Source organism: Magnolia sinica, chromosome 6 (assembly GCF_029962835.1).
Source record: "Magnolia sinica isolate HGM2019 chromosome 6, MsV1, whole genome shotgun sequence".
Taxonomy (NCBI): Eukaryota; Viridiplantae; Streptophyta; class Magnoliopsida; order Magnoliales; family Magnoliaceae; genus Magnolia; species Magnolia sinica.
The window spans coordinates 104419810-104443982 of NC_080578.1; the positions used below are offsets into that span (position 1 = coordinate 104419810).

Sequence of the window (24173 nt, forward strand, 5' to 3'; positions counted from 1 at the left end):
TTCATTTTTTCTAAACAAACAAGCTAAAATACAGCACACCTGCTCCTTTAAAAGTCACGTTGTATAGGACATAATCTATTTGGGAGAGAGAAATTCTACGTATCTTATTAGCTTGAGCCACCAGAAATGATGTGGACCAATGAAACCCGATGGCATTGGAATTTATTGTGACTTCAACATAGACAATCCATACTCAACTATAATTTATAAGGAACTTATATATCAATCAAGTTCGGGTTGGGGTGGGTTAGGCAACCCGGGACCCTAACCCAACCCAAGTTTTATTGGGTTGGTATTTGTATAGCCCAAGCTTGTGACCGAACCCAATACATCCTGCCCAAGCCCACCTGTCCAACTGACGAAGGGATGAACATGATGACATCGATCATGGTCTTCGTCGAGGATAACTACTCCGAATCCATTAAGCTTCTTTGAACTCCTCATAATGACTTCTCGAATCCACGAGGAAAAGAAATTAATAGAAATAATTTTAAAATATATGAAAGAAATTTGTTGATTGATAGCTAGTTCAAATAAATGAGTTTACAACCCTTTAAATAAGGATACTAATACTAGGAAGAAGTTTAGTAATTAAACTATAACTTATAGTGTCCCATGTGGCTTAACCACGTTATTCTCCTAATTTTTCTAAACAGTTTTCATATTGGTGCAACTCCTAAAGCGGCATGGATGAAAAGTAATACTCAAACTAAAACTTACTATTTATAGTAAAAACGTAGTTAAACATGAAATTCGGTGGCAAGGGCAACCCGGCATATCTAGATTGGTTGGTTAAAGTAGCCCGTCCTACCCCCAAAATCATATATGGTACATCGAGTAACTCATTCTAGTTTGCGAGATATGCCTGTTTTAAGGTTCTGATGGTCTTGATGACTTCTATCTCTGATCAGGCCTTCTCTGATCCATCTTGGACATGAAAGTGTCCGTGACCCGCTGTACATCACTAACTTTCAACCCTTGTGCTACCAAGTTTTAGAACTATGATTGGATTGCCCTTATTTTTACACCAAATCATCTTTACGGCGTGACCTGTCTAATGTATATCCACTTGGGTTGAGAATCCCCAACCTGAGGTTGGGTTGGGTTAGGGTTGAGCACCAACTCAACCCAGCCCACCCGACTTTCAGCCCTAAGTGGCATGCCTTGAAACTTGGCTGAGTCAACTTGACCCGACAGGATTGTGAGTTGAGTCTACTTGAAACTCAAAACTCGATGGTGAGTGTGACTTTATTAGGGATGGCCAACGGTCAACTCGGCCTGTGGGTCAATTAATCTGACCTGTTTTTGAGGTGGGGTTGAGCCAAGCTTAATGGGTAGTGGGGTCAGGTTCAATATGGAAATTTGACCTCTTTAAGTAAATGGGTTGGGCTTGAGTTGAACCCTACCCCACACGAGCCACCTTTCCATGCGTTGGGCTTGGGCATGGAATGTGTTGCCTAATAGATTTCGGACTTGGTTTCATTCAACCGCACCATTACATGTTGCACCCATGAGCCGTACATTAGATGGGTCGCACCTTAAAGATGATCTGGTGTAAAAATAAGGCAAGTCCAATCATAGTTCTAAAGCTTAGTGGCATTAGGGATGAAAGTCGGGCCACTTCAACCTGATGACCCGTGACTGACCCAACATTGGGTTGGGCTTGGGCAGGATGTATTAGGTTCGGTCTTGGGCTTGAGCTATACAAATACCAACCCAATAAAACCTGGGTTGGGCTTGGGTTGAACCCTACCTGACCTGAGCCACCTTTTTAGGTTATCGATGGGTTGGGTTAGGGCTGGAATGTGTTGCCTGATAGATTTCGGGCTAGGTTTGGGCTTTAGTCATTTGAGCCCAACTTCAATCCTATACAACCAGTCTAAGTAACTTTAGAAGTTAAGGTCCATTTACAGCTAGGCCTAAAAGAGTTTCTTTAGATGTTAAACCCATCTTAAAACGTGACTTTTGACATTATGGCCGATTTGGATGCACCCTCAAATCAAAAGGGCCAAAACCCACTTTGTGTTTTGTTTTGGATGTAGTTTCTTCAACCCTATCTTATCCCCTCAATAGGTGCTAAAAAGCTGATTTAACAAAGCTAATTGGATTCGTTTTTGTTGAGTTGATTGAAAGTGCTTTTGTGGAAACAGGTCTTAAAGCCTAGGACTTGTTGGCTTTCACATATTTATTAAAATGAGATGTTGGAGTACTAAGGATGGTTAGAGTCCTCAACACCATAGAGGTAGGGTCAGCAAAAACTTGACCTGACCTGCCAAACTGATTGAACTCAATGTGGGATGTCAAGGATTAAGTTGACCCATTTCCAAAATGGATGGGGTTTGGTAGTGTTTCGCCAATATAAAATTAAATAGATTGGGATTGGGTTTGATTAGTCAGACCCGGCAGATCAAAAGAATTGATGATGCCCATTCAGGAAGAAGCTAACTATTATAAATGATAGTTGGGTCCTAAATGCTAATGTCTCTCAGGCTTTTAAATGACACATTAGGTAGTGCAACTGGTTATAGAGTCAATAAGATTTTGATACCCAAATTGCAATACACACACACACACACACATCTATCCCATCAGTCAAATGCACCATTCGATGGTGGGCCATAGGCTTAAAAATCAAGTAAATCCATGACTTGGGTGGGCCACACCACATATAACAGTTGAAAGGGTTATCCTCCCATTAAAACATTCATGATCATTTATTGGGCCCACCAAGATGTGGTTCACAAATCTAGACCATCCATTATGTGTGTCCCACTTGGATGAGCAGTCAGACCAAGTTTCAGCTGCATCCAAATTCAGGTGGGGCCCACCAAGTGCTTTGATATGTTTTAGGCATGTCTTCACATGGTTTTAGATGTTATGGCCCACCTGAGTTCCATATATGCCTGATTTTTGGGATATCACATAATCTAAAGGGGACCCATCAAATGCACGGTATTGATGTTCAACACACATCATGGTGGGGCCTACACGGCTTGACCTCATGGGAAGTTCCCATGAGGTCGACCTCATAATACCTATATATATATATATATAAAAGTTGGTTTTTGAAACTTAAAATTTTTTTCAAGTCGAGCCCGGGTGAGTTAACTCAGATCGAGCCTCAACTCAAACTGACTCGGATCGAACCAGCTCGGTGACTTGGTTATATTAATATGGATACTGCTCACCTAGTGTTTAATGAAATGACTCAATGAAGTGTTGGAGAGGAAGGAATGGATATGATGGGTACTGTTTGATTTTGAAGCTGATCTCTGAATGTTTGATGAAGTACATGTAAAATATTGTAACTATTTTGCATTTTATGATAAATTGAAGATGCTTCTAAGTGTTTAAACATCGCACATGCTCGAACTCGGCTCAAATTGGCCCGAGTTGTTGACTGAATCAAGCCGAGCTAGCCAGATTGGCTCGAGGACCGACCCGACCCGAGTTCAAGCTGAGGTAAGCTATTGGCCAAGCCGAGTCAAGTTGTGCCAAGCTCAACTTGGTTTAACTCGTGTATAGCTCTAACCATGAGGTCGAGCGCATGAAACCTAAACATAAGGTCGAGTCATGTCTTGGCATGAGCCATTGGATAATAAATTTTCAAAATATAGCGTGGAGATGCCATCGCTAGAAAAAAAAGGCAAAATCGGATAAATTAGCATTATACAATCTTGGCAGTGTTGCCATCACAAATTTTGTGGGGGCCTCCATGATATATGTATTATATCCACACCGTCTGTTTTAAGAGATCATTTTAGGGCAAGAGTGCAAAACTGAGGTAGATCTAAAGCTTAAGTGGATCACAACACAAAAGTTGTGGGGATAATAATGCTCACTGTTGAAACCTTTCTATGACCCATCATGATGTTTATTTTCCATCCAAACTGTAATGTTACACAAAACTGGATAAAGGGACCAAACAAATATCATCTTGATCCAAAAGTTTTGTGGCCCTAAGAAGTTTTTAATGGTAGGCGTTCAATCCCTACTACTATATGTGTTATGGTCCAGTTGAGCTTTGGATCTGATTAATTTTTGTGTTAATACCCAACAATGATTTTGGCAAATGGATGGATGGTGTGGATATAATAGTTAGATCATGGTGGGGCCCACATAACTTGGTGACGGCAACACACCACCAAGTTCGGTGGCGTGTGGCACGCCATCCATTCCACTTCCGACATGGAAGGGAGCAGATTAGGTGTGGCCTTGGCCTAACCTAAGACAGTGCATCCCTTAATCTGGGGCCCAACTTGATCTGCGTATTTTATACCCTCATAGGCCATCTGTTTTGGAAGACAATTTTAGGTCGTGATTTTAAAAATGAAGAAGATCCAATTCTCAGGTGAACCATATTATCGGAAACGATGGTGAATGAATATCTACCATTAAAAACTTCCCATGGCCCACTGTAACGTTTACTTCATGTTTATTTTCCATATAAACTGTTGATAAGTTGTATAAAAATGGATGAACGTGAAAAACAAATATCAGCTTCATCTAAATTTAAGCAACCCATTAATTGTCAGTCACAACTATTTCCTATGGTTTGGTTCACCTGAGAATTGGATCTGCTTCAGATTCTGAATCATATTCTAGAATGATCTATAAAGAACATATGGACAGTTCTTACGTCAATGTAGGCCTACGATAAGGCCGCGCTATCTTGGGTGAGGCCGGAGTTGCACCTAATTCACTCCCCATCCAAATAGCTTGTCACATGGACAGTTTAGATTTTACGCGCATATCAGAGGAGATAAGTTCTAAAAAAGTTCTCACGATAACTAGGCAAGCGAGCATTTCCCTACACGCGCACACACACACATACATACACAAACCCATAGCCTGTGTTGAAACTCTTGTGTGTTTATTTTCGAGGCATGAGTAATGACCTAATATTAACAATCTTTTCTTACAAAAATTTTAAGAAAATTTACTGTCATTTCCTTTTATATATCCTAAATGGATATTTAATTTTAAAAATAGTTAGAGATTGATTTCAAATCAAGTACAATTTATTACAAACCAATTTAATATTCCTTAGAATCATACGAAATCTAAGGTGGCCCCTAACAAATAGACTGATCAAATTATGGATTGAACCTATTTTATGCAAATGATCTTGACAGTCTATATTAAAGGTGATTAATCATAGGGTCACGGTTGTCGGATGAGTGTAAGGTTTGCATGGCCGCGCATGAAAACTATGCTAGACCTAATGGATGGTCTTGATCAATCGAGTTGTATAAGTATCCCAATGCAACTAGGAGCACCATAAGTAAGTGCTCTCGGTGCATCTCTTGGTGGCCAATCTACCCAGTTATTTTGGACTATATATATATATATATATATAGACACACACACACAAGATCCAACATGATGGTCTTTGCAACAATTCCACATGTGAGAAAGGCCCAGGAAAATGCATCAACGTGGAAAATTCCTTCATCCAATGGACAGGCTGTTCTGATTTTATTTTTAAAATTAAGAAAAACAAGTCTCATGAATTGAATTTCTTGATCTTCTTACTTCTTCTTGGGTTTTGATGGACTTAATGGTTTGACTAATTTTCATTGAAAGAGTTTTGTATTTTAGACCACTCATCAGGGTGGTCCCACTTGGGGTGGGTCACAATTTACAAAACAAATGTGCAGAGCTGAAGAAAGCTGGCTTAAACTTTTTTTAGCCGTTCACCTTTTTTTAAAACATCATGGCCCAACTAATGAGTGCACCGGCCTAATTTTTCGGTAGGAGATCTTCAAGGTTAGACTCACTTGGTGGACGGCTCGGATATTGCAGCTGTTTGCCATGCTGGCACAATCTAGATGAATTCTGGTCATCCACATAGGCTTGGATGATTTGTACTAGGTCCCAGGCCTATTCAAAATACTGATTTCGCCCGGCCCATTGCCAGCCCTACATTCATTGTGTGGACATTCATATCAATGGTCTGGATCAAGTTTCATTAACCAAATCCAAATCTGATCATGAATAATCTGGAGAGAGAATCAATGGAGAAGATGTGCAAAAGGTAGTTGATCACATGTAGATAGAAGTGCGTACGTAGAACATTCGTACCATGAAAATAGTGGGCCCCACCATGAAGATCATCTGGTGTAAAAATCAGGCTGGGAGGCTCATCAGGTGTTCCCACCATTAGAATCAACGGACAACCAACCATCTGAATGAATGTACGGTTGAGGCTGACCTGATGAATGGACCTGCCTGATTTTTGAGCCATGTGATTTTGATGGTGGGGCCCATCATTTTCATGGTACCGATCTTTCTAGATGCATTAAAGCCATTTAGTCAACACCCACAAAATTCAGACGTGTGTCATCCACCTTCCAGAAGAAAATCCTTTCAAAGAAGACTTAAAACTCCTTGATTTTGGACAACAGAAAAGAACCGTCGTTTGGGTGACTTATTTTATATTCTGGCGGAATTTGATGGTCATCTGATATTTATTTATATTGACTATTCTCATTTTAACCGTTGATTGGATGTCCATTCGTCGTCCAATCAAATCATGTACAACGTTTTATGTGATCTTAACATGCAATGTTTTATTTTTCACTGATGTGTTGCTTTTTAATTATTCCTAAGCCATGTAAAAGGTGGGCCACATCATAAAGATCGCCTTCATTAGGTGGGCCATACGTTCATAATCAATGTACAGCTGATGGTCTGAGCCAATATACGTGTGGTTGACCTGATGAGTAGATTGTTCCTATTTTAGCTCTAGGAAATTTTCAGAGATTGGATGTTACAACCAAGTGGCCCTTAAGCAGAAAATAAAAACCTTGTATGTTAAGCTAATTTGAATTATGACCCATAAAATGTGTGATCCAATATTTAAATTATCTAATTTGAGGCCCATGAACCAAAATTAATAAATGATTTTCACCATTAATCATATGGCTAGAATTTTCAAAAATAAATTTATACATGCAAATCATATATAAAACATGTTATAACCATTCATTTTTATTCTTTTCAAGAGATTTTATACTTTGTGAGCGGAAAGGAAAACAGATAAGGTTAAAAAAATCCATACCTTTGGCTCCACATTCACACCTAAATTGGTACTAAAGGGAATGTATTGCCGACTCATGTGACATCATCATGTTGGACCGTTCATATATTAGGCTGTCCATGAGGTGGGACGTAGCTGGCCCATAAATCTAATATTGGACGATCATAGCCATCCAATCAATGGACTGTGAATGGACATTTAAAAGGAGAGAGAAATGGTCCACGTACCTTCAACGAAAAAAAAAAAAAGTCCTCAGATGGGATGGTCAGTGTAGGGACCGTCCAAACTGAGGGACCTTTGGATGGGTACCGTACATCAGGTCCACCAAATGGATTGCCCAAATCGTGTTAATCTTCATGTGTGTTGGATTTTTACTCAGGGCCCCTAAATCAAGTTGTGGTGAATGGAAAAAGGCAAGCTTTAAGAGTGCACACAAACTGTAGCTCGAGGGATCATCTCCACCGTACATGTGGTTCATCTTGGTGATCAACACCGTTGATATTTAGATAGCTGCTATTGTTGTGTCTTAGACTCTTAGCGTACAAGGAAGCAATATCAAGTCAAGGACACTGACCTGATGGCACCTTCGGTGCGTACAAACCGTTGGAACTAATGGGCCAAAATCTTCCAGATGTAAGTTGTTTTTTTTTTTTTTTTTCTTTTCTGTAGGGTGGGGGGTGTGTGAAGTTTCTAGCCGTTCAATCTTGGCTCTTAAATGCATTGCTTTTTTCTTCTGTTTTTTCGGTTAAGCATCTACTTTTAGGGGAGCTATTTAATACTCCGGCTGCCTGTGTACCTTGATACGTAGGCACTTTGAAATTTTCGGCATCCTTCAGCTCATATTAAACGCAACTTACCGTAGCTAGTCATAGTCCTGAGATTAAATTGGTAGTAAAAATCTAACATCTGATTCGTTGATAGTACGGTTGGAAATTGGACGGTGAATATTTTTATTTTAACCGTCCAATAAATGTTCACTCATCAGATGCTTAAATAATCAAATAAGCCTAATTCATGGTTCGTGATAAGTCTAATCTGGGACCCATAATTTTAGACGGTTTAAATTGAATTTCTTGCCCAACCCTTTATTTCTTGTATGGTGGCCCACATGAATTGTGGATGGTGATTATTTTTGGCACCGGATACTAACATCGAAAGACACATTTGATGGACGGAGTGGATGTCACGAAAACAACAAAGTGGGCCCACGAAGCTTTGCAGAGGACTCCTGTCCTCAACCACAATGTTTTCCAAGTCCATGCCCCACCCTGAGTGGGGCCCAACTGACTAATTGGGTGTGGTACCAAACGTGGGCGATAAATAACAATATCTTTGTATATCTCATCGTCCACGCCATCTGTACGTTGGGATGATGGCCGTTTTATTCCACCTGTCCTATCTTTCGTCACATATTAAAGTGAAGGGTACAGATTAGGTGAGGCTGGGGTCATAGCTGAATGTGTGAGTCCCTGACGCCCATTTGTTTTGTCGGCTCATTTTATATAACTGTTTGAGAACCGAATAAAATACGATTCAAATTTACATAAAAAATATTCTTGCAAAAGAGCTTACAAAACAAAGCGTAGAGTAATACACTATTAAAATAAAAATTATAAAATAAAATCTTACCAATTCAAACAAGCCAATTCTATTTCCAAAGCCTAAGCCATGCCTTTAAATCTTAAGAATGAATTAGAAAGTTTTAATACATCTCTTTCATTCCATAATCACAATCACACTTAATATAAATATTATCACAATCGAAATAGAAAATAAATTCCACGCTTGCATAGTTCTACACACATTTTACTACATCAAGCTCTTTCAATACCATTGAGTAGCAACACTGAAACATTCCAACAACTAACATGGATTTATTAAATTTTCTCGTTCGAATGTATATGCGGAGAGCATGGTGTATTTTTCCATGGCATCAACGGACCCTTATCAAGGAGAGATTTAAGATATCAACAACGGATCCAAATCTCGGGATTGAATACCCACCATTAAAAACTTATTGTGGGCCATACCATACCATGTGGGTTGGAAGTTATTCGATGGAGAGACCATACCTTGTGGTCGGTCCAACCAGCTGGACGATTCTTTTCCTAGAACATATCCGTCCAGTGTTTGGAGCCGACCATAGCCACTTCTTCTCGGCTGTTTTCGTGTGCGTTTTCACCATCTCTTAAATGGTTGTTAACTCACCAACTGAACACGTGGCATACGTTTCTTTCAAACCAGACCGTCTAAATCATGAGACCCGTTGCAGATGGAGCATATATTATATATAAGGCTGAGTGGACAACCTAACCATTTCAATTAGTTGCAGCGGCCACTGAATGGACAGTGAAAAAGAGATATTCAACGGAACCGAATCCATGACATGCACGATCTAGATTGGAAGCGGATTGCGTACTGAGTAACTCAGTACCCTAATCGTACTGAGTAAACTCTGTGGGGTCCACCGTTTATTTATTTGTTTTATCCACTCCTACACTGTTTATATTTAAATCGAAGGTAGCGTGGTCAGACAGCATATTGCTGATAGGTTGGGTTAACCGGTATATCACCGTACGTTTCATTAATTAATCTCTATGATAGATGATGGAAGCGGATTGGCTGGTGTACCACATACCACTGACTGGGTGGTGTGGATACGTGTTCGTGCAACGACGAGCGCTGACACTCGCTACGAGTGGTAGGAGCGGTTCAGAGGAGATCAAAGTTACATGGGCACCACGATGATGTATTTTTTATATCCACACCGTAAATCCATTTGGTGAGATCATTTTAGGTCATGAGCCCAAAAATGAGTTATATTTAAAGATCAAGTGGACCACACCACAAATAGCAGCAGGACAATGATTTTGACCGTCAAAACATTCGTAGAGCACAAGATAATGTTTATTTTCCATCCAATCTGTTTAACCGGTCACAGTGACCTGGATGAAAAGGAAAATCAAATATCATATTGATGCAAAATTTATATGAACCTCCAAAAGGATTTCAATGACAGACATTCTATACCCCAATGTGGTCCACTATATCTTTGGATCTATCTTATTTTTCAGCTCAAGACTTGAGACGGGGTGGTTTGGACATAACACATACCTCATTATGGACTTATACCTCATTATGGACTTGTAGATGTGTGTGTGTGTGTGTATATATATATATATATATATGGGAAAAGGTACTATGCGCTCCACCTCATGAGTATGTCCCATGAGGTCGAGCTGTGTGGGCCCCACCATGATGCGTTTCGAACATCTACCCCATCAGTCAGATGCACCATTCCCTCATGGGCCTAGGTCTCAAAAATTAATTCAATCCGTGACTTTTGTGGGCCACACCACATACAGAAGTGGGGAGGGGCCATGCACCATTAAAACATTCATAATCATTTTTTGGGCCCCCTGAGATGTGGTTTGCAAATCCAGCCCATCCATTATGTGTTTCCCACTTGGATCAGGGTTCAGACCAAGTTTCAGCAGCATTCAAAACTCAGGTGGGCCCCACCAAGTTCTTTTATATGTTTTAACGGTGTCTTCACATGATTTTAGATGGTGTGGCCCACCTGAGTTCCGTATACGGATGATTTTTGGGATATCCCATAATTTAGAGAGGACCCATCAAATGCACGGTGTTGATGGTTGACACGCATCACGGTGGGGCCCACACAGCTCGACCTCATGGGAGCTTATCATGAGGTCGAGCGCATAGTACCTTTTCCATATATATATATATATATATATATATATATATATATATATATGTAGATTAATTAAATTAATTGCAAGTAGGTGAGTGTAACACTTCAACTTAATTAAATTACCAAATGGTATAGTTTAAAAGCTCCAAAAATAAAATACATAGTGTGCTTAAATTGAACCATCCACACGGTGGACAACTTTAGTTAGTAACGAAAGGAAAAAGATTGCATCGAACTAGAGTTGTAATTGACCCTTTTGTTAGACACCCGATGGATGGTTTAAATGAGTAGATAATTGCATGGTCAGATCCAGTATTACCCAATCTAGTTTTATACCACGACTCATCACGGTACTAGACAAGCCGACCGCGGTTGTCAGATCTGTTAACCACGGTCAATGGTTGATCTTGATCAAACAAATCCACATTAATTAGATCAAATTCTTCAATCAATCATATTTTGTGTTAATGACCCACAAATAGTGGGTATTTGTGGGTCCCACGTTTGTGAAAGTCAAATTTGAGATAAACCATGTGCACGTGTATGAAGCATAACACTCCACTGGAGTATCCAATAACCATTCTCCCTACTAAGTTTGATTATAATCTGTCCTCTTCGTATCAGATTCCTACCAGGCAGAGTAGATAGCCATGCCGGGGTCCACCGTAGATAAATCAAAATCTCTAAATTTATGTGGATTTACGCTAACCTCTGATTAGTGGACAATTGTTTGTTGATCAGTGGACATTTTTTTATTAATTAGTGGACGTTTGTTTGTTGAACGTTGATTTTTTTTCCCATTCTTTTAACCGTACATTAGATGTCCACTCCGTATATCTGTTTCAAAATATTATAATAAACTATAATAATAATAAGAAATAACAATATACAACAATCAATTAGGACACTACTGTTTAAGCCGTTTCTGAACCAAAAAGCCTTCCGTACCAGTTTGGCGATTTTGGTGTAGTGTTAGTGAACATTTTTTTTTATTAATTAGTGGATGCTTGTTTGTTGAACTTTGATTTTTTTTTCCCCTTTTTTTAACCGTACATTAGATGTCCATAAATTGCCATATTAGAATTTATTGGCACTAGAACCGTATATAAATCATGTTTTATTCGCAGCACGTAAAACACCCAAACTCTATGGGGTCCACTAAGTTATGTGAAATCTACAACCATTAGTTAGACCGTACGTGCATATAGAAAATAAAGGGTGATTAAAGGGGACATTTGATTGGTCCCCTTTAAGTGATGGGATATCCGAAAAATTAGCCATATACAGAACTTAGATGAGTCATACCATCTAAAGCCATATGAATACATGTCTAAAATATATAAAAGCACTTGATGGGGCCCACCTAAGTTTTGGATGCGACTAAAACTTGGTCTGACCCATCCAAGTGGGACACACACAATGGATGAGCTCGATTTGTAAACCACATCTCAATGAGCCCAATAAATGATTATGAATGTTTTAATGTGAGGGTAACCCCTCTCAACTGTTGTATGTGGTGTGGCCTACCCAAACCACATGGAATGGTGCATCTAACTGATAGGGTAGATGTTCGACACACCATGGTGGGGCCCACACAACTCAACCTCATGAAAAGTTCCCACGAGGTTGACCTCATAGTACAATTTCCATATATATATATATATATATATACGAGTCAAGTTTTGAATCAAGTCAAGTCACTAACTAGTTGGATTTTAGGTCGAGTCAAGTGACTGGGTGACCCAATCTCAACTTGGTTTGAGTTTGAATTGAATGAACTCTACTCGGTTCGGATGGACTCACCCCTTAGGTTCAAATCAAGACGGGTTTGAACGAGTTGGGCGAGTCCAGCCGTCCCGTACCTAGCTGATCTACATATCAACTCAAGTCACACCTGTATAATATTGGTCCCAGAGTAAATAATCCAACATTAAGAAGAAAAATAGATTTAACGATCTCAACCTCCAATGATCAGGTATTTGCTTGTTGAATTCCAACCATTGACTTTTTTTCAACCGTCCATCAAACATTAGCCAATCAGCCATCCATCTATAATGGGACCCGTTATTTTGGATAGCTTAATTTCCCAGTGCAATCTTTCAGTGCCTGAGTATCAAGTATCAACCAGCCCAGAGCATTAAAAAAAATAAAAAAATCTTTGAACTTGAATCGCTAATCCTTTATATTTGAACAGTGCATTTACGGGAATGCCATGTATACTAGTAATGAAAGCATGTGTATGACGAAACATATTCCGGCAGAGTATATATAATGAGAAATTACATGATACTCAGTTCGTTAATGACGCTTGATACACATGCACTGACTAGGTTGTGCAGCCCATCATAGCCTACGATCAGATTGGTTGCTCAGTCCCAACATCTGATTGGTAAAACACTTGTAGTAATAGGACCGTAGATTTTTTCATTATTAACCGTTAAATAAATGGTCATCAATCCGATAGTGAGATAATCAAAAGAAGCTTAATTTTCGTTCATGATACATCTATAATGGATACCATAAATTGGACGGTTTGATTTGAGTAATTGTATGACACGTGTGCAATTCTAATGTGAGAGAGTAGCATCCATCAGATTCATGAATTTTAAAGAGGGAGCCACATGCTACCTGGCCCATATTTAAATAGTAGTGGGAAATGGGAAAGGAGCGAGGCGTCTTCTGGAAATTCTGCTTACTTCAAACAAACCCCCGAAGAAACATAGAAAATTAAAAGCATTTCATTATCGCCGACCCTTTCCACCAACGACTCTCTTCTAACTGCCTCCCTTCTAACAACGTAGTTTTCAATCTCTCTCCATTAAAACCCCAGACATCCCCACCACCCCTCCATCAACCTTCCCTTCTTTCATCTCTCTCTCTCTCTCTCTCTCTCTCTCTCTCTCTCTCTCTCTCTCTCTCTCTCTCTCTCTGTGTGTGTGTGTATAAGGAGGAAAAGAAGAAGAACAGAGGAGGAAAGATGGGTTTGGGTGTTCTCATATCTTACTTGGCAGCCTCTTTCCTCTTCATACAACCAATCGTAGCATCAGACCACGCCTTATCTCCTGTTTTTGCTCCTGTTTTTAGTACTGCCTCTCTCTCTCTCTCTCTCTCTCTCCACACGTGCATATGTATGTATGTCTATACATGATTATGTGTATCTCCCAATCTCTCCACACACACGTGTATGTGTGTATGTTTTTATATAGAAGAATGCTCACATGCGCACCTTCTTACACGAGCACCTGTGTGCGCCTTTACATACATGTCATGGGCACAGAATCTGAATGGTCCATGTGATGCGGCTTCCCTTGAAACCTCACAAGCCCAACTTTCAGCCAGGTATAGAACTCTTTTGGGCTATGACAAAAGGAAATAGTTTTCTCTTAATTTGCATTTCTCTTTACCATGGTCCACTAGAGTTTTGAATCAGGCTGAAAATTTAGCCCATATGGCTTCAAGGGTGCCGCATCACGTGGACCATTCAAATTTTGTGTCCATGACAGGTGTGGGTGCTTATGTAAGAAGGTGTGCAAGCCTGCGCACTTTCTTATATATATGAGCAATATGCACACTTTTACACACGTGCACACCTTTACACATGTGTCATGGGCAAAGAATCTAAACAGTTGATGCAAAGGTGTGCACGGTGCTCATAAGCATTCCTCTTTTATATATCTATATGTTTGATTGTATGTCTTTCTTTTGAATTTTTGTACATGGGTTTTATTTTTGGTTGGTGTGGTTGTACACATACCTACAGATGTGAATGTTTATAGACACATGCATGTATGTGTCTACAGTGCTATGTGTGTAAACTTCTATAGATGTTTATGCAGTGTCTCTAAACAAACAAATGTATCTATGTATGTATGTCTGCACATAAACATGCATGTATGTCTATCGTCTCATTTGCTACATGGGTTTTATTTTAGTTATTGGATGCATGTTAATGTCCATTTCTATTTATATGTATGTAGTATGTCTACATAGATGCATCATATGTATGTATGACTACACATACATACATATGCATGTGTCTATATACACACGTGTGCATATGTGAGTGTCTTTATTTATTTTTATTTTTATTTTTTGGGCTTTGATGGTTGAAATTGGTACATGGGTTGTATGTTAGTAATATTGGTTTTTTGTTGGTGGGTGTGATTGTTTCAGATGGTATATGTGATGCAATTGAGTGTGGAAAGGGGACTTGCAATGCTTCTTCGAATTTCACGTTTACATGCGAATGCAATCCAGGGTGGAGTCAGTTCCATATTGGTGATGACTTCAAGTTCATGCCCTGTGTTATTCCCAACTGTAAGATCTCTTACTTCTCTATTATCTCTGCGCGTGGCAATGGGTAAAGATAGTGCTAGAGTGAGATTAGTCCTGGTCAGGCCCTACAACTCTAAGCCTCGGCTCTAACCATGTACTAGAGCTCTAAGACCTTGCCCTAGCTTGACCCAAGCCCTAATGCACATCAAGGCTCAAGGTCAAGCATGTGGAGGGGTTATGATGAAATTTGATTGGGTCATGAAATTCTATTAACCACATATTCAATGTAACAACTTTCAAGCATATTCTGCGTGACTCCATCTCTATTAATAGCATAAGGCTCAATCAAATTTCATCGTATCCCAACACCACCAAACTATATGGTAGGAGCTACCATGCAATCTGCAACCTTATGTGAGAAGCATGTCCACGGTGATGTGGGTGAAACTTTCACAGGTCGAACCCCTTAATCAGGTAAGCCACTTCTCATTCATTTTAGGAACTAAAAATCATTGAAAATCCAGAAGTCAGTAAGCCACACTATAAGAAAATGGCTGGAATGGAATACTCATTGTTAGTTTGTGCAAGGCCCATTGTGATGTCTACGTTCATTTGTCTAACTTTGCCTCATAAGATAAAACACATCCTAAAAGGTCATGTAATATTTCAAATTCCTGTGGGACCTAACAAGTGAATTTAGAGATTTTAGGTACAATTCCTTCACAGTGACCCACTTACTGTTGAATCAGAACCACAAAAAGGGGTTGTATGAATGGGGTGGATCTGATGCATCTAAAGTCGTTCTCTAGAAGTAGCTCCGGTCAACCTAACAAGTCATGTACGGTTTCTGTTTGAAAAATCCAACCATGGCTATTTTGCTGACGTGAACGGATGAATTGATGTTAATGAGATCACTCTGTTCAGCAGGTGGGCCGCGTTTGGACATATACCAAAACAAGGAGAGAGGATTAGGTGAGGACCTGACTATGGGGCCCACCTCGTTGTATGTGTCCTATATCCATGCCATCCATCAGTTTTCTAAACTCATCTTAAAGTATGGCTTCAAAAATGAAGCATATCCAAATCTCAAGTGGACCACACAGTAGGGATTGAACACCCACCGTTAAAAATATGTTGGGGCCAACAAAAGTTTTGTATCAACCTGATATTTATGTTTTCCCTTCATCTAGGCCTGTGTGACCTTATCAACAGGTTGAAGACAAATAAATATTACGGTGGGCCCTAGGAATTTTTTAGACTATGCTGTAAAATGAGATGGAAAAACTAATGGACGGCATGGATATACAACACACATACATCAAGGTGGGCCCCACAGTCAGGCCCCCTCTACTAAGCTGTTACCGGGCCTCACTTAATCCGCTTCCAAAAAAAGCATGCTGATTCAAAACTCAGGTAGACTGCACCACGGGAAATTGAGATGTGCGTAGGGTGTACTGTGGTGTGTGTATTCCATCCAATCCGCTCATCTGACGTCCCACACTAGGATGAATAGATTCCCCAAAAATTAGGACATTTTAAGACTCATGTGGACCACACCATGTGAATTTAAGAGTTTTCTGGCATTATCTTACACCATCGCCTGTTAAGTAGCCCAACTAAGTCTTGTATCCACGGTGAAAATGTGGCCGGAACCTGATGAACCCGTTGGATCTGATGCACGTTCTCTGCCACGTGGGATTGGTTGGATGTAGCCATACCCTCGAAGGGTCTTGCAGTCAATCGCGAGTAGTTTTGTCGTTAATGCGCGTTGGAAATAGAAGTTTTGGCGACTCGTAATCTTGGGAAATGCTTTCGCGCGGAGAGATTGAAATTGCGATTCTCGAAACACGTGCTGTTTGCAACCCATGTGTGAGATAATAACCATTCATCAGGTGGGTCACACAAAATTACATGATCTCGTCTATAAAACAGGTTGGTGTAATGTTCTGGTGGGCCACATATGCATGACAAAAATGGACCGTTAGATGTAAATGAACATTGTTTTCGTTCAAGGAGGATCAATCGGACACCTGATGAGTGTGGACCCGTCTGATTTTTCATCTAGGCCATGTTTACCGTGTGACCCACCTGATCAATGGTCGAGATCGTCTAGATCTATAACATTTTGGCAAATGCTCTGCAAATGGCCTCTTTAAACTAACATTTATTTCTCTTTTTTTGGTTGAACAAGCATTTATTTCTCTTTTGAAATGCGCTTCTTCTTCTAGGAGAGTTATTTGAATACTCTGCTGGAATAGGAAGCTTGATACGCAGGCACTTGGAAATTGTACAAGTTGCATCTATTAACTCAATATAGCCCGTATCTAGAGACCGTGTGATGATCATGATCGTTGATTCACCGGTCCACATCTAGATACTTCTATCATTGGTCAGTCGAGGCCGGGTCCACTACAAAGCTTTGTGGGTTAAGCTCAACCTACAATGCAATAAGAGGAGCCCACTGTGATGTGTACATGACATCCAATCTGTCTATCATGTGGATCCCATCATGTCCTCTTTGTAACCCAGAAATCAGGTGAATCCAAAACTCATGTGGGCCACAATGCAGGAAACGGTTGGGATGTGGATGCCCACCAGTAAAATCCTTCAGATTGTGTGCTGGGGCTACCGTATTAAGTATATGCCATCCAATCCATCCATAAGATACACTCCAACGGATGAATGGACCTCGAAAATCAGGCCATTCCAACGTTCAGGTGGGCCATAACATATGATTTTAGAGGTTTTGGGCATGGTTTTACTAGGAGTGGCCCACCTGAGTCTGGATTTATACCAAATTTTGGTAATGAAGGAGAAAAAGAGTGACTACACATGATGGACGGATCAGATGTTGTTTCCACATTACAATGGGCCCCACATACTTCCTTGTAGGTCAGAATCACACAGCATACTTCATGTCCGTCCAAAGTAGCACCTGGAATTTGATTTCCTAATCAGACCGTCCGCCAGTATGCCCAACAGGGAAACACATCGTCGACCCTCTATTTCATACCTTCACACAAGGTGGCCCCAAACAAAAAATCATCAGCTCATATGGACGGTGGTGATTGCCGTATGTAAGCCCCAGCTTTTTTCTATGCCATCTCTCGTATCCACGCGGCGGACAGACACATAGTCCGCCGCTTGTGATAGGCTTCTTCCGTTCAAACCCGTGTGGGGCCCACTGCTTCAACGATTTGGCCGGCATTAATAAATAGATTAAAAGAGAATAGGTGGGCCCCACTGCTTCAAGTGGCCATAAATAAATAAAATAGATCTGTAATAGGTTTCTTGTACGTATCATCGCACACCTTTTGTTACTTGTCCGAGACTTCATATTCTGTCTTTGTCATACGGAAAATCACACGTTAGCATTGTGATCAAAGCTTTTAGATGACACTTGGAACACTCCAATCATCGATCTGGACTGTACATTCAATCCACGTCACCATTGACAGGCTAAGATGCACGAGTCAAGCCAATTGGATGATCCTAACCGCTCGATCAATTGCGTGCAAGTTTAGATAGTTATGGTTTGTCGGGTAAAAAGAAACCCGACGGGCCCAGCCTAGATTACTTGTGATTATAAATAGGCACTTTAATAAGCCAATGCCATCGAAGTTGGACTTTCTCACGAAATGACCCTTTGATCATTCCAAGGGTTAGGATCATCTGATCGGGGTGTGCTTTTGGACATGGTCTATTGGGAGTGGTATGGAATGAATGGACGGTCCATATTGAAGTATGCAACAGGTGTAGATGCTTGAACATTTTTATTATAGTTTGTAATTTAGATACAGCATGGATCTCGTTAGGCTAGATTAGGGTATGGCACATACGTGGGACGCAGCTTAGATGGTGACCCCAATACCAGCATGAGAGCTTGTATCAAATCTGTGGGCCCCACCATGATTTATGTGTTTTATCCACACCGTCCATCCATTTTTCCAGATCTTTCTAGGGCATAAGGTCGAAAATGAGGCAGATCTGAAGCTCAGGTGGATCACACCATAGGGAACAGTGGGGATTGAATACTTGCCATTAAAGCTTCTTACTAGCACATTGCAATGTTTATTTGCCATCCAAGCGGTTCATAAAGTCACGTAACCTGATAAAACGGAAAACACAAATATCAGCTTAATCCAAAACTTGTGTACCCAAAAATGTTTTTAACAATAAATATTGAGTCGCCATTGTTTCTTATAGTGTGGTGCACTTTAGCTTTGTATCTGCCTAATTTTGGCTCGTGCCCTAAAATGAACAGGCAAGATGGAAGGATGGCATGAATAAAACACAAAAAACATGGTAGGCACACAATGCTGTGACGCTATCTAGCTGATGTTAAGGTCACCAACCAAATCGCATCCTACACGTGGAGAGAGGAGGTGAGGGAAATGTTAGCCCACACCCTCCCTTAAATGTTATGCTTGAGTGTAGGCTGGTTGATTGTTAAAAGTCTCATGGCCTATTTGGATGACATGAGTTTTGAGATTAGGTTTGTATATTGAGTTGAGTTGGGTCGAGGTAAGCTAAGCTTAGCTTGACTCGTCCGTGTAGAACACAGAGCTTGAGCTTGAGCTTGCTTTCAAGCTTAATATTGAAACTTGGCTTGTTTGTCAAACCTTTTGAGGTGAGCTAGTGGATCGAGTAAAGGTGAGCTTACCTCGAGTTGGGTCAAGCCTGCTCCCACACTCAACTCAACCCAACCCAACATATCTGCCAATACCCAATCCGACCCAACCTAGCACCCACACCCAACCTAACCCATCTACTAGCACCCACACCTGACTCGACCTAGGACCCAACACCTAACCCGCACCCGACTCAACCCAACACCCAACCCGCACCTGACTCAACCCAGCCACCCGACCCAACTAACCCAACCCCCAAATCAAATATTCAATTATATATATAATATTAGATGAAGCTATGAAAGTACTTTATTATGAGTATGGATAGAAAGAGAGCCCAGGAGAGTGGCCGAGTGCAGGCCATATGACTGAGAGAAGTCGGGTAGATGCTGAGTTGAGTTCGGGCGAGTGGGAGAGAGAGAGAGAGAGAGAGAGAGAGGTGCATTGGGTAAGGTAAATGGTAAGAAATGAACCAATAGTTTGTGAGAATTACCACCGACTTAGATGAGTTGAGATGCTTTGGTGTGGCATAGTTTCATAGGCCCCACCATGATATATGTATTATATCCACACCATCTATTCATTTTGCAAGATCATTTTATAAAAAGAGACAAATTAAGACATTCAAAATGAAAGTTGGCCATACCATAGAAAGTAGTGGATTAAATGTCTACCATTACAAACTTCCTGCAGCCCACACAAGTGCTGGATGAAGTTGATATTTGGAGTCATGCCCTACCATGTGGATATAACATATATTAGGCAAGTTACATTTTCATGCATGTAATCATGTGAGTACATTACATGCATATAAAAAAAAAATTAAAGTTGCAAGAATGGTAGTAGTATTACATAAGGCTTTACTTCTTACTATTATGGTAGTGGTTATCATTACTCATTTACATGACATTACACCACATTACAGTAGATCCCAGTCATTCACACTATAATTAATTGATTTCCTAGGTGTCCCATAAAAAATAATATCTGTAGTAGTTGAAGTCTTTTTCACGATTATAATTCTATGAAATTATATTTAAAATGAATGTTATCTAAGAAATTTCTTCTTTCAAAATAAATTCATTAGTAAAAATAAAAATGTAGTTTTAATATTATCCAATAAATTAAATAATAATTTTAATTTTTATCTTCCTGTCATACTTTGAATTTGCCAGGTTCTCTGAATTACGACTGCAACAATGCGTCGGCTTTAGCTCCGGCTCCATCATCCTTACCGGACCACACTAATCATTCCATTATCGATCGTAAACATCTTACGACACTTATCATTATTATCATCATTATCAGTATCACTGAAATATATGTACTAATGTTCGGTTTCACATGGTTGTATAGCATGCAAGTGGTCTTACTGCGGCGAAGGTACATGCGTGAGAACGTCGCAATTCGGGCACCGTTGTGACTGTAAAGAAGGATTCACCAATATTCTCAATGTTACCAACTTCCCATGCTTTAGTGACTGTAAGAAAATTATTTCACTCCTTAAAATCTCTGCATCTGTATTGAATCAAGGGAAATGGTGGGGTGGGCCACCCCTACTCTACAAGTGACATGTCCTAAATTCCAATCACCAAAATAGTGCAGACTACTACTACCGTAGAGTGGTCATTTTCACATTGGTTAATCATCCTGATTTCTGGCTGATGGACATTTTTTTGTTGAATTTGGATCAGCCATTTTAGTTGTCCACCAATCATGAGAGAATTAGGATCATACACTTGGTGTGTTTTGGGATACCAACTGATCTAAAGTGGGTCCCACTATTTGGGTGGCTTGGATTTGATTTGAGTTACATGCTGTGAACAAGATGAAAGGCCCCTCAGCACCTAATCTCTCTGTTTATGTCATGCAAAACTCGGCCGCATAGGCATTGTAAGATGAACTATCATAATGCTTTTGAGATTGGGTTGCAGGTGGAGTTGGAGCAGATTGTAAGACCCTTGGCATTGGAGTATCGAACCGATCATCTTCTACGCCTAGTTTGTCCGAGAATGGTGGCGCATCAAACCAAGGTCAGTTGGGTGTGTGGTCATGATTTATTACAAACCTCGGCATTATAATTAAGTGGGATTGAGTTGTGTGGGCCCCACTTTAATGTTTTCACGACCATCATGCACACTATTCCTCTTTTGGCCTTGGGCCTAAAAATCAGCGTAGTCCATGACTCGGGCTAAATGAATGGGAATACTTGAGAGGGCACACACATCTCACAGTGATGCATAAGTGAATGCTTTGTTTGGGAGCATGTATTTGATATACATTGGTAATTATTACGAAATTCATGTGAATTAGAATCATCAGTTGTATGTAGTAGTAATTGAAATCCGCTTTAAATCACTAGTTGTATTTGGTACTAATTGAAAGCCACTGGAATTCATATAAATATATTTGGTAACCTATATTTAATAATGTATTGGTGTAGAGATGGTAAGAAATAAAACCGTGACTTGCAAATCAGTGATAATTAGATTCGGGGGAAATGGAATCACACAATTTTACATGAAATTTCAGCCCAAGGTGGGCCAATGCACCCTCCAAAGGAGCTTTTGAGGCTGAAACACAATGTCAATCCAAACTTCAAACACCAATATCATCTCTGGCTTGACAAAATAGGCACTTAAACATAAGCGGGGCAAAAGCCAAGTTGACTGAAAGCCGCTTTTGAGGAAGTGCATCCAAACAGGCCCTAACAGTGGCAATAAGCTGGTAGCCTGCCCGACCATGCTTTGGTCCGTGCTTGGACCAACTAGCTTAGCCCGTGGACTTTGGTCGAGCTTGGTCTGCCTAACTTTACATGCACACTACTATATACTACAACAATCCTTGCATAGACAATCCATCCATTGTTAATGTAACTGTTGATTTTATTCTTCTAAAATGTTTATTTCTTTATGCATATGTGGCCCACTTGATTAATGAATAGATCATGAATATTCAAGTAGGAAATAGGGATTTTATTAATTTTCTTGCCGTTTAGGTCGGTCTTTGAGACCGAAATCAAACACCAAGCTAATATTACTTCTTTTTTTCACCTTTTCAGATGGCTCTAGTCCTTTGAGAAATGCGGTTTGGTCGACTATCTTCGTGATTTCTTTAGCAATGGTTCCATTGCTTTAGAATACACAGTATCAGCACTAGATATCTCCTTTATTCGGACATAGCTTTAGACCGAGACAGATTTTATATTATGATTTTCTATCATTCCTATTTGATATTTTCATGTGAAATTCAGTTTGAAAGAAAAATCTGTTTTGTAATATTTTGTGTAGTAAATAAAATTTATTGAGTGTCTTCTATGTTCAATCACTCTTTTGTTTAGCCAACAAATTGTATATGTGGGGTCCATCTTCCAGTGATCTGGATCATTTGCATGGTGGGTCTCCCATTAGATGGATTTGGAACCTTGTAATGTGGATTGCTAGTTGTGTGTGCCATTAAAAGAAGGTGGCGATGATAACTTAGTGGGAGAGAGAGCGTGCGGTGGATATTGTCTATGCATAAACATATAGTTCAAAATAAACCGTCCAAATCATGGGGTCCACTTTTGATGGGTAATAAACCGATAAATAAAATGAAATTGCATCTTAAATGGCATATTGGTGGACGTATGATGGACGTGTTCTTAGTATTTTAGTTCCAATTCTTAGAAATTACATTTCTTTTCCAAACATAGTTCAAAATTGTAATGGAACCAACATAGTTCAAAATTTGAACCGAAAACGGTGTTTCTAGGGATTACTTATTGAGGTCTGCTCTTCTACCAGTCATTCTAGAATAAGTTTATTTTACAAGGGCTGCATGTGGGGCCTACTTTTTTATGTGTATAGCATCCAACCTGTACAACAATGTTCGCCCTACCATGAAAATTGGATACCCCAAGATCCAACCAACCTGGGCCAGCTTGTCAATTTAAGGGTTTCGGAATGGCTGTTCATTGCTTTTGGTATGGCCTTTTTAATTATTGGGCAGGCTTATTTTTAGGGCTTCCCATAATTGTGTTGGGACTGTCTTTAATGTGTGTGTTGAATGGCGCACGTACACACATATAGGCATGCGTGCACACTTGCGCACCTTTGCACACGTGTTATGGGCGTCCAATCTGAATGGTCTATGTGATGCGGCATCACATGAAACCCCAAGGTACCAATTTTCACCCTGATCTAAAACTCTGGTCCATGTTGGGCTCATGCCCAACTAAAAAATTTTCAGGTCGGGCTTGGGCTTGGGCTTGCAACGCTAGGTCCATGTCAATTCGGCTTGGGCTTAGGCTTGCTATGCTGGGTCCATGTCGGTTCAGCTCAGGCTTGGGTTTGCTATGCTAGTGCAAGCAGGTTTAGCCCAGGCTTGGGCTTTGGGTCTTAAGTGACATGTTGGGTCTGAGCCATTCGCAACCCATTCCCACCCCTTAATTTTATTTGATTATAATTAAGCATCTAAAAAGAGAAAAATAGTACAAATTGATACAATTATCATTTTATTAGAGAGAAAT

At 40.1% G+C, this 24173-nt stretch overlaps 1 protein-coding gene across 1 annotated transcript; it reads left to right on the plus strand.

Annotated features, from left to right (window-relative positions):
- The first annotated feature begins 13482 nt into the window (after nt 1-13482).
- On the plus strand, nt 13483-22987 carry LOC131249399 (uncharacterized). The gene is made up of 6 exons (XM_058250154.1): nt 13483-13840; nt 14931-15074; nt 20839-20928; nt 21020-21145; nt 21598-21696; nt 22725-22987. Exons 1-6 carry the CDS (start codon nt 13735-13737, stop codon nt 22799-22801), a joined length of 642 nt encoding a protein of 213 aa, XP_058106137.1. The 5' UTR covers nt 13483-13734; the 3' UTR covers nt 22802-22987.
- Nucleotides 22988-24173: the final 1186 nt, after the last annotated feature.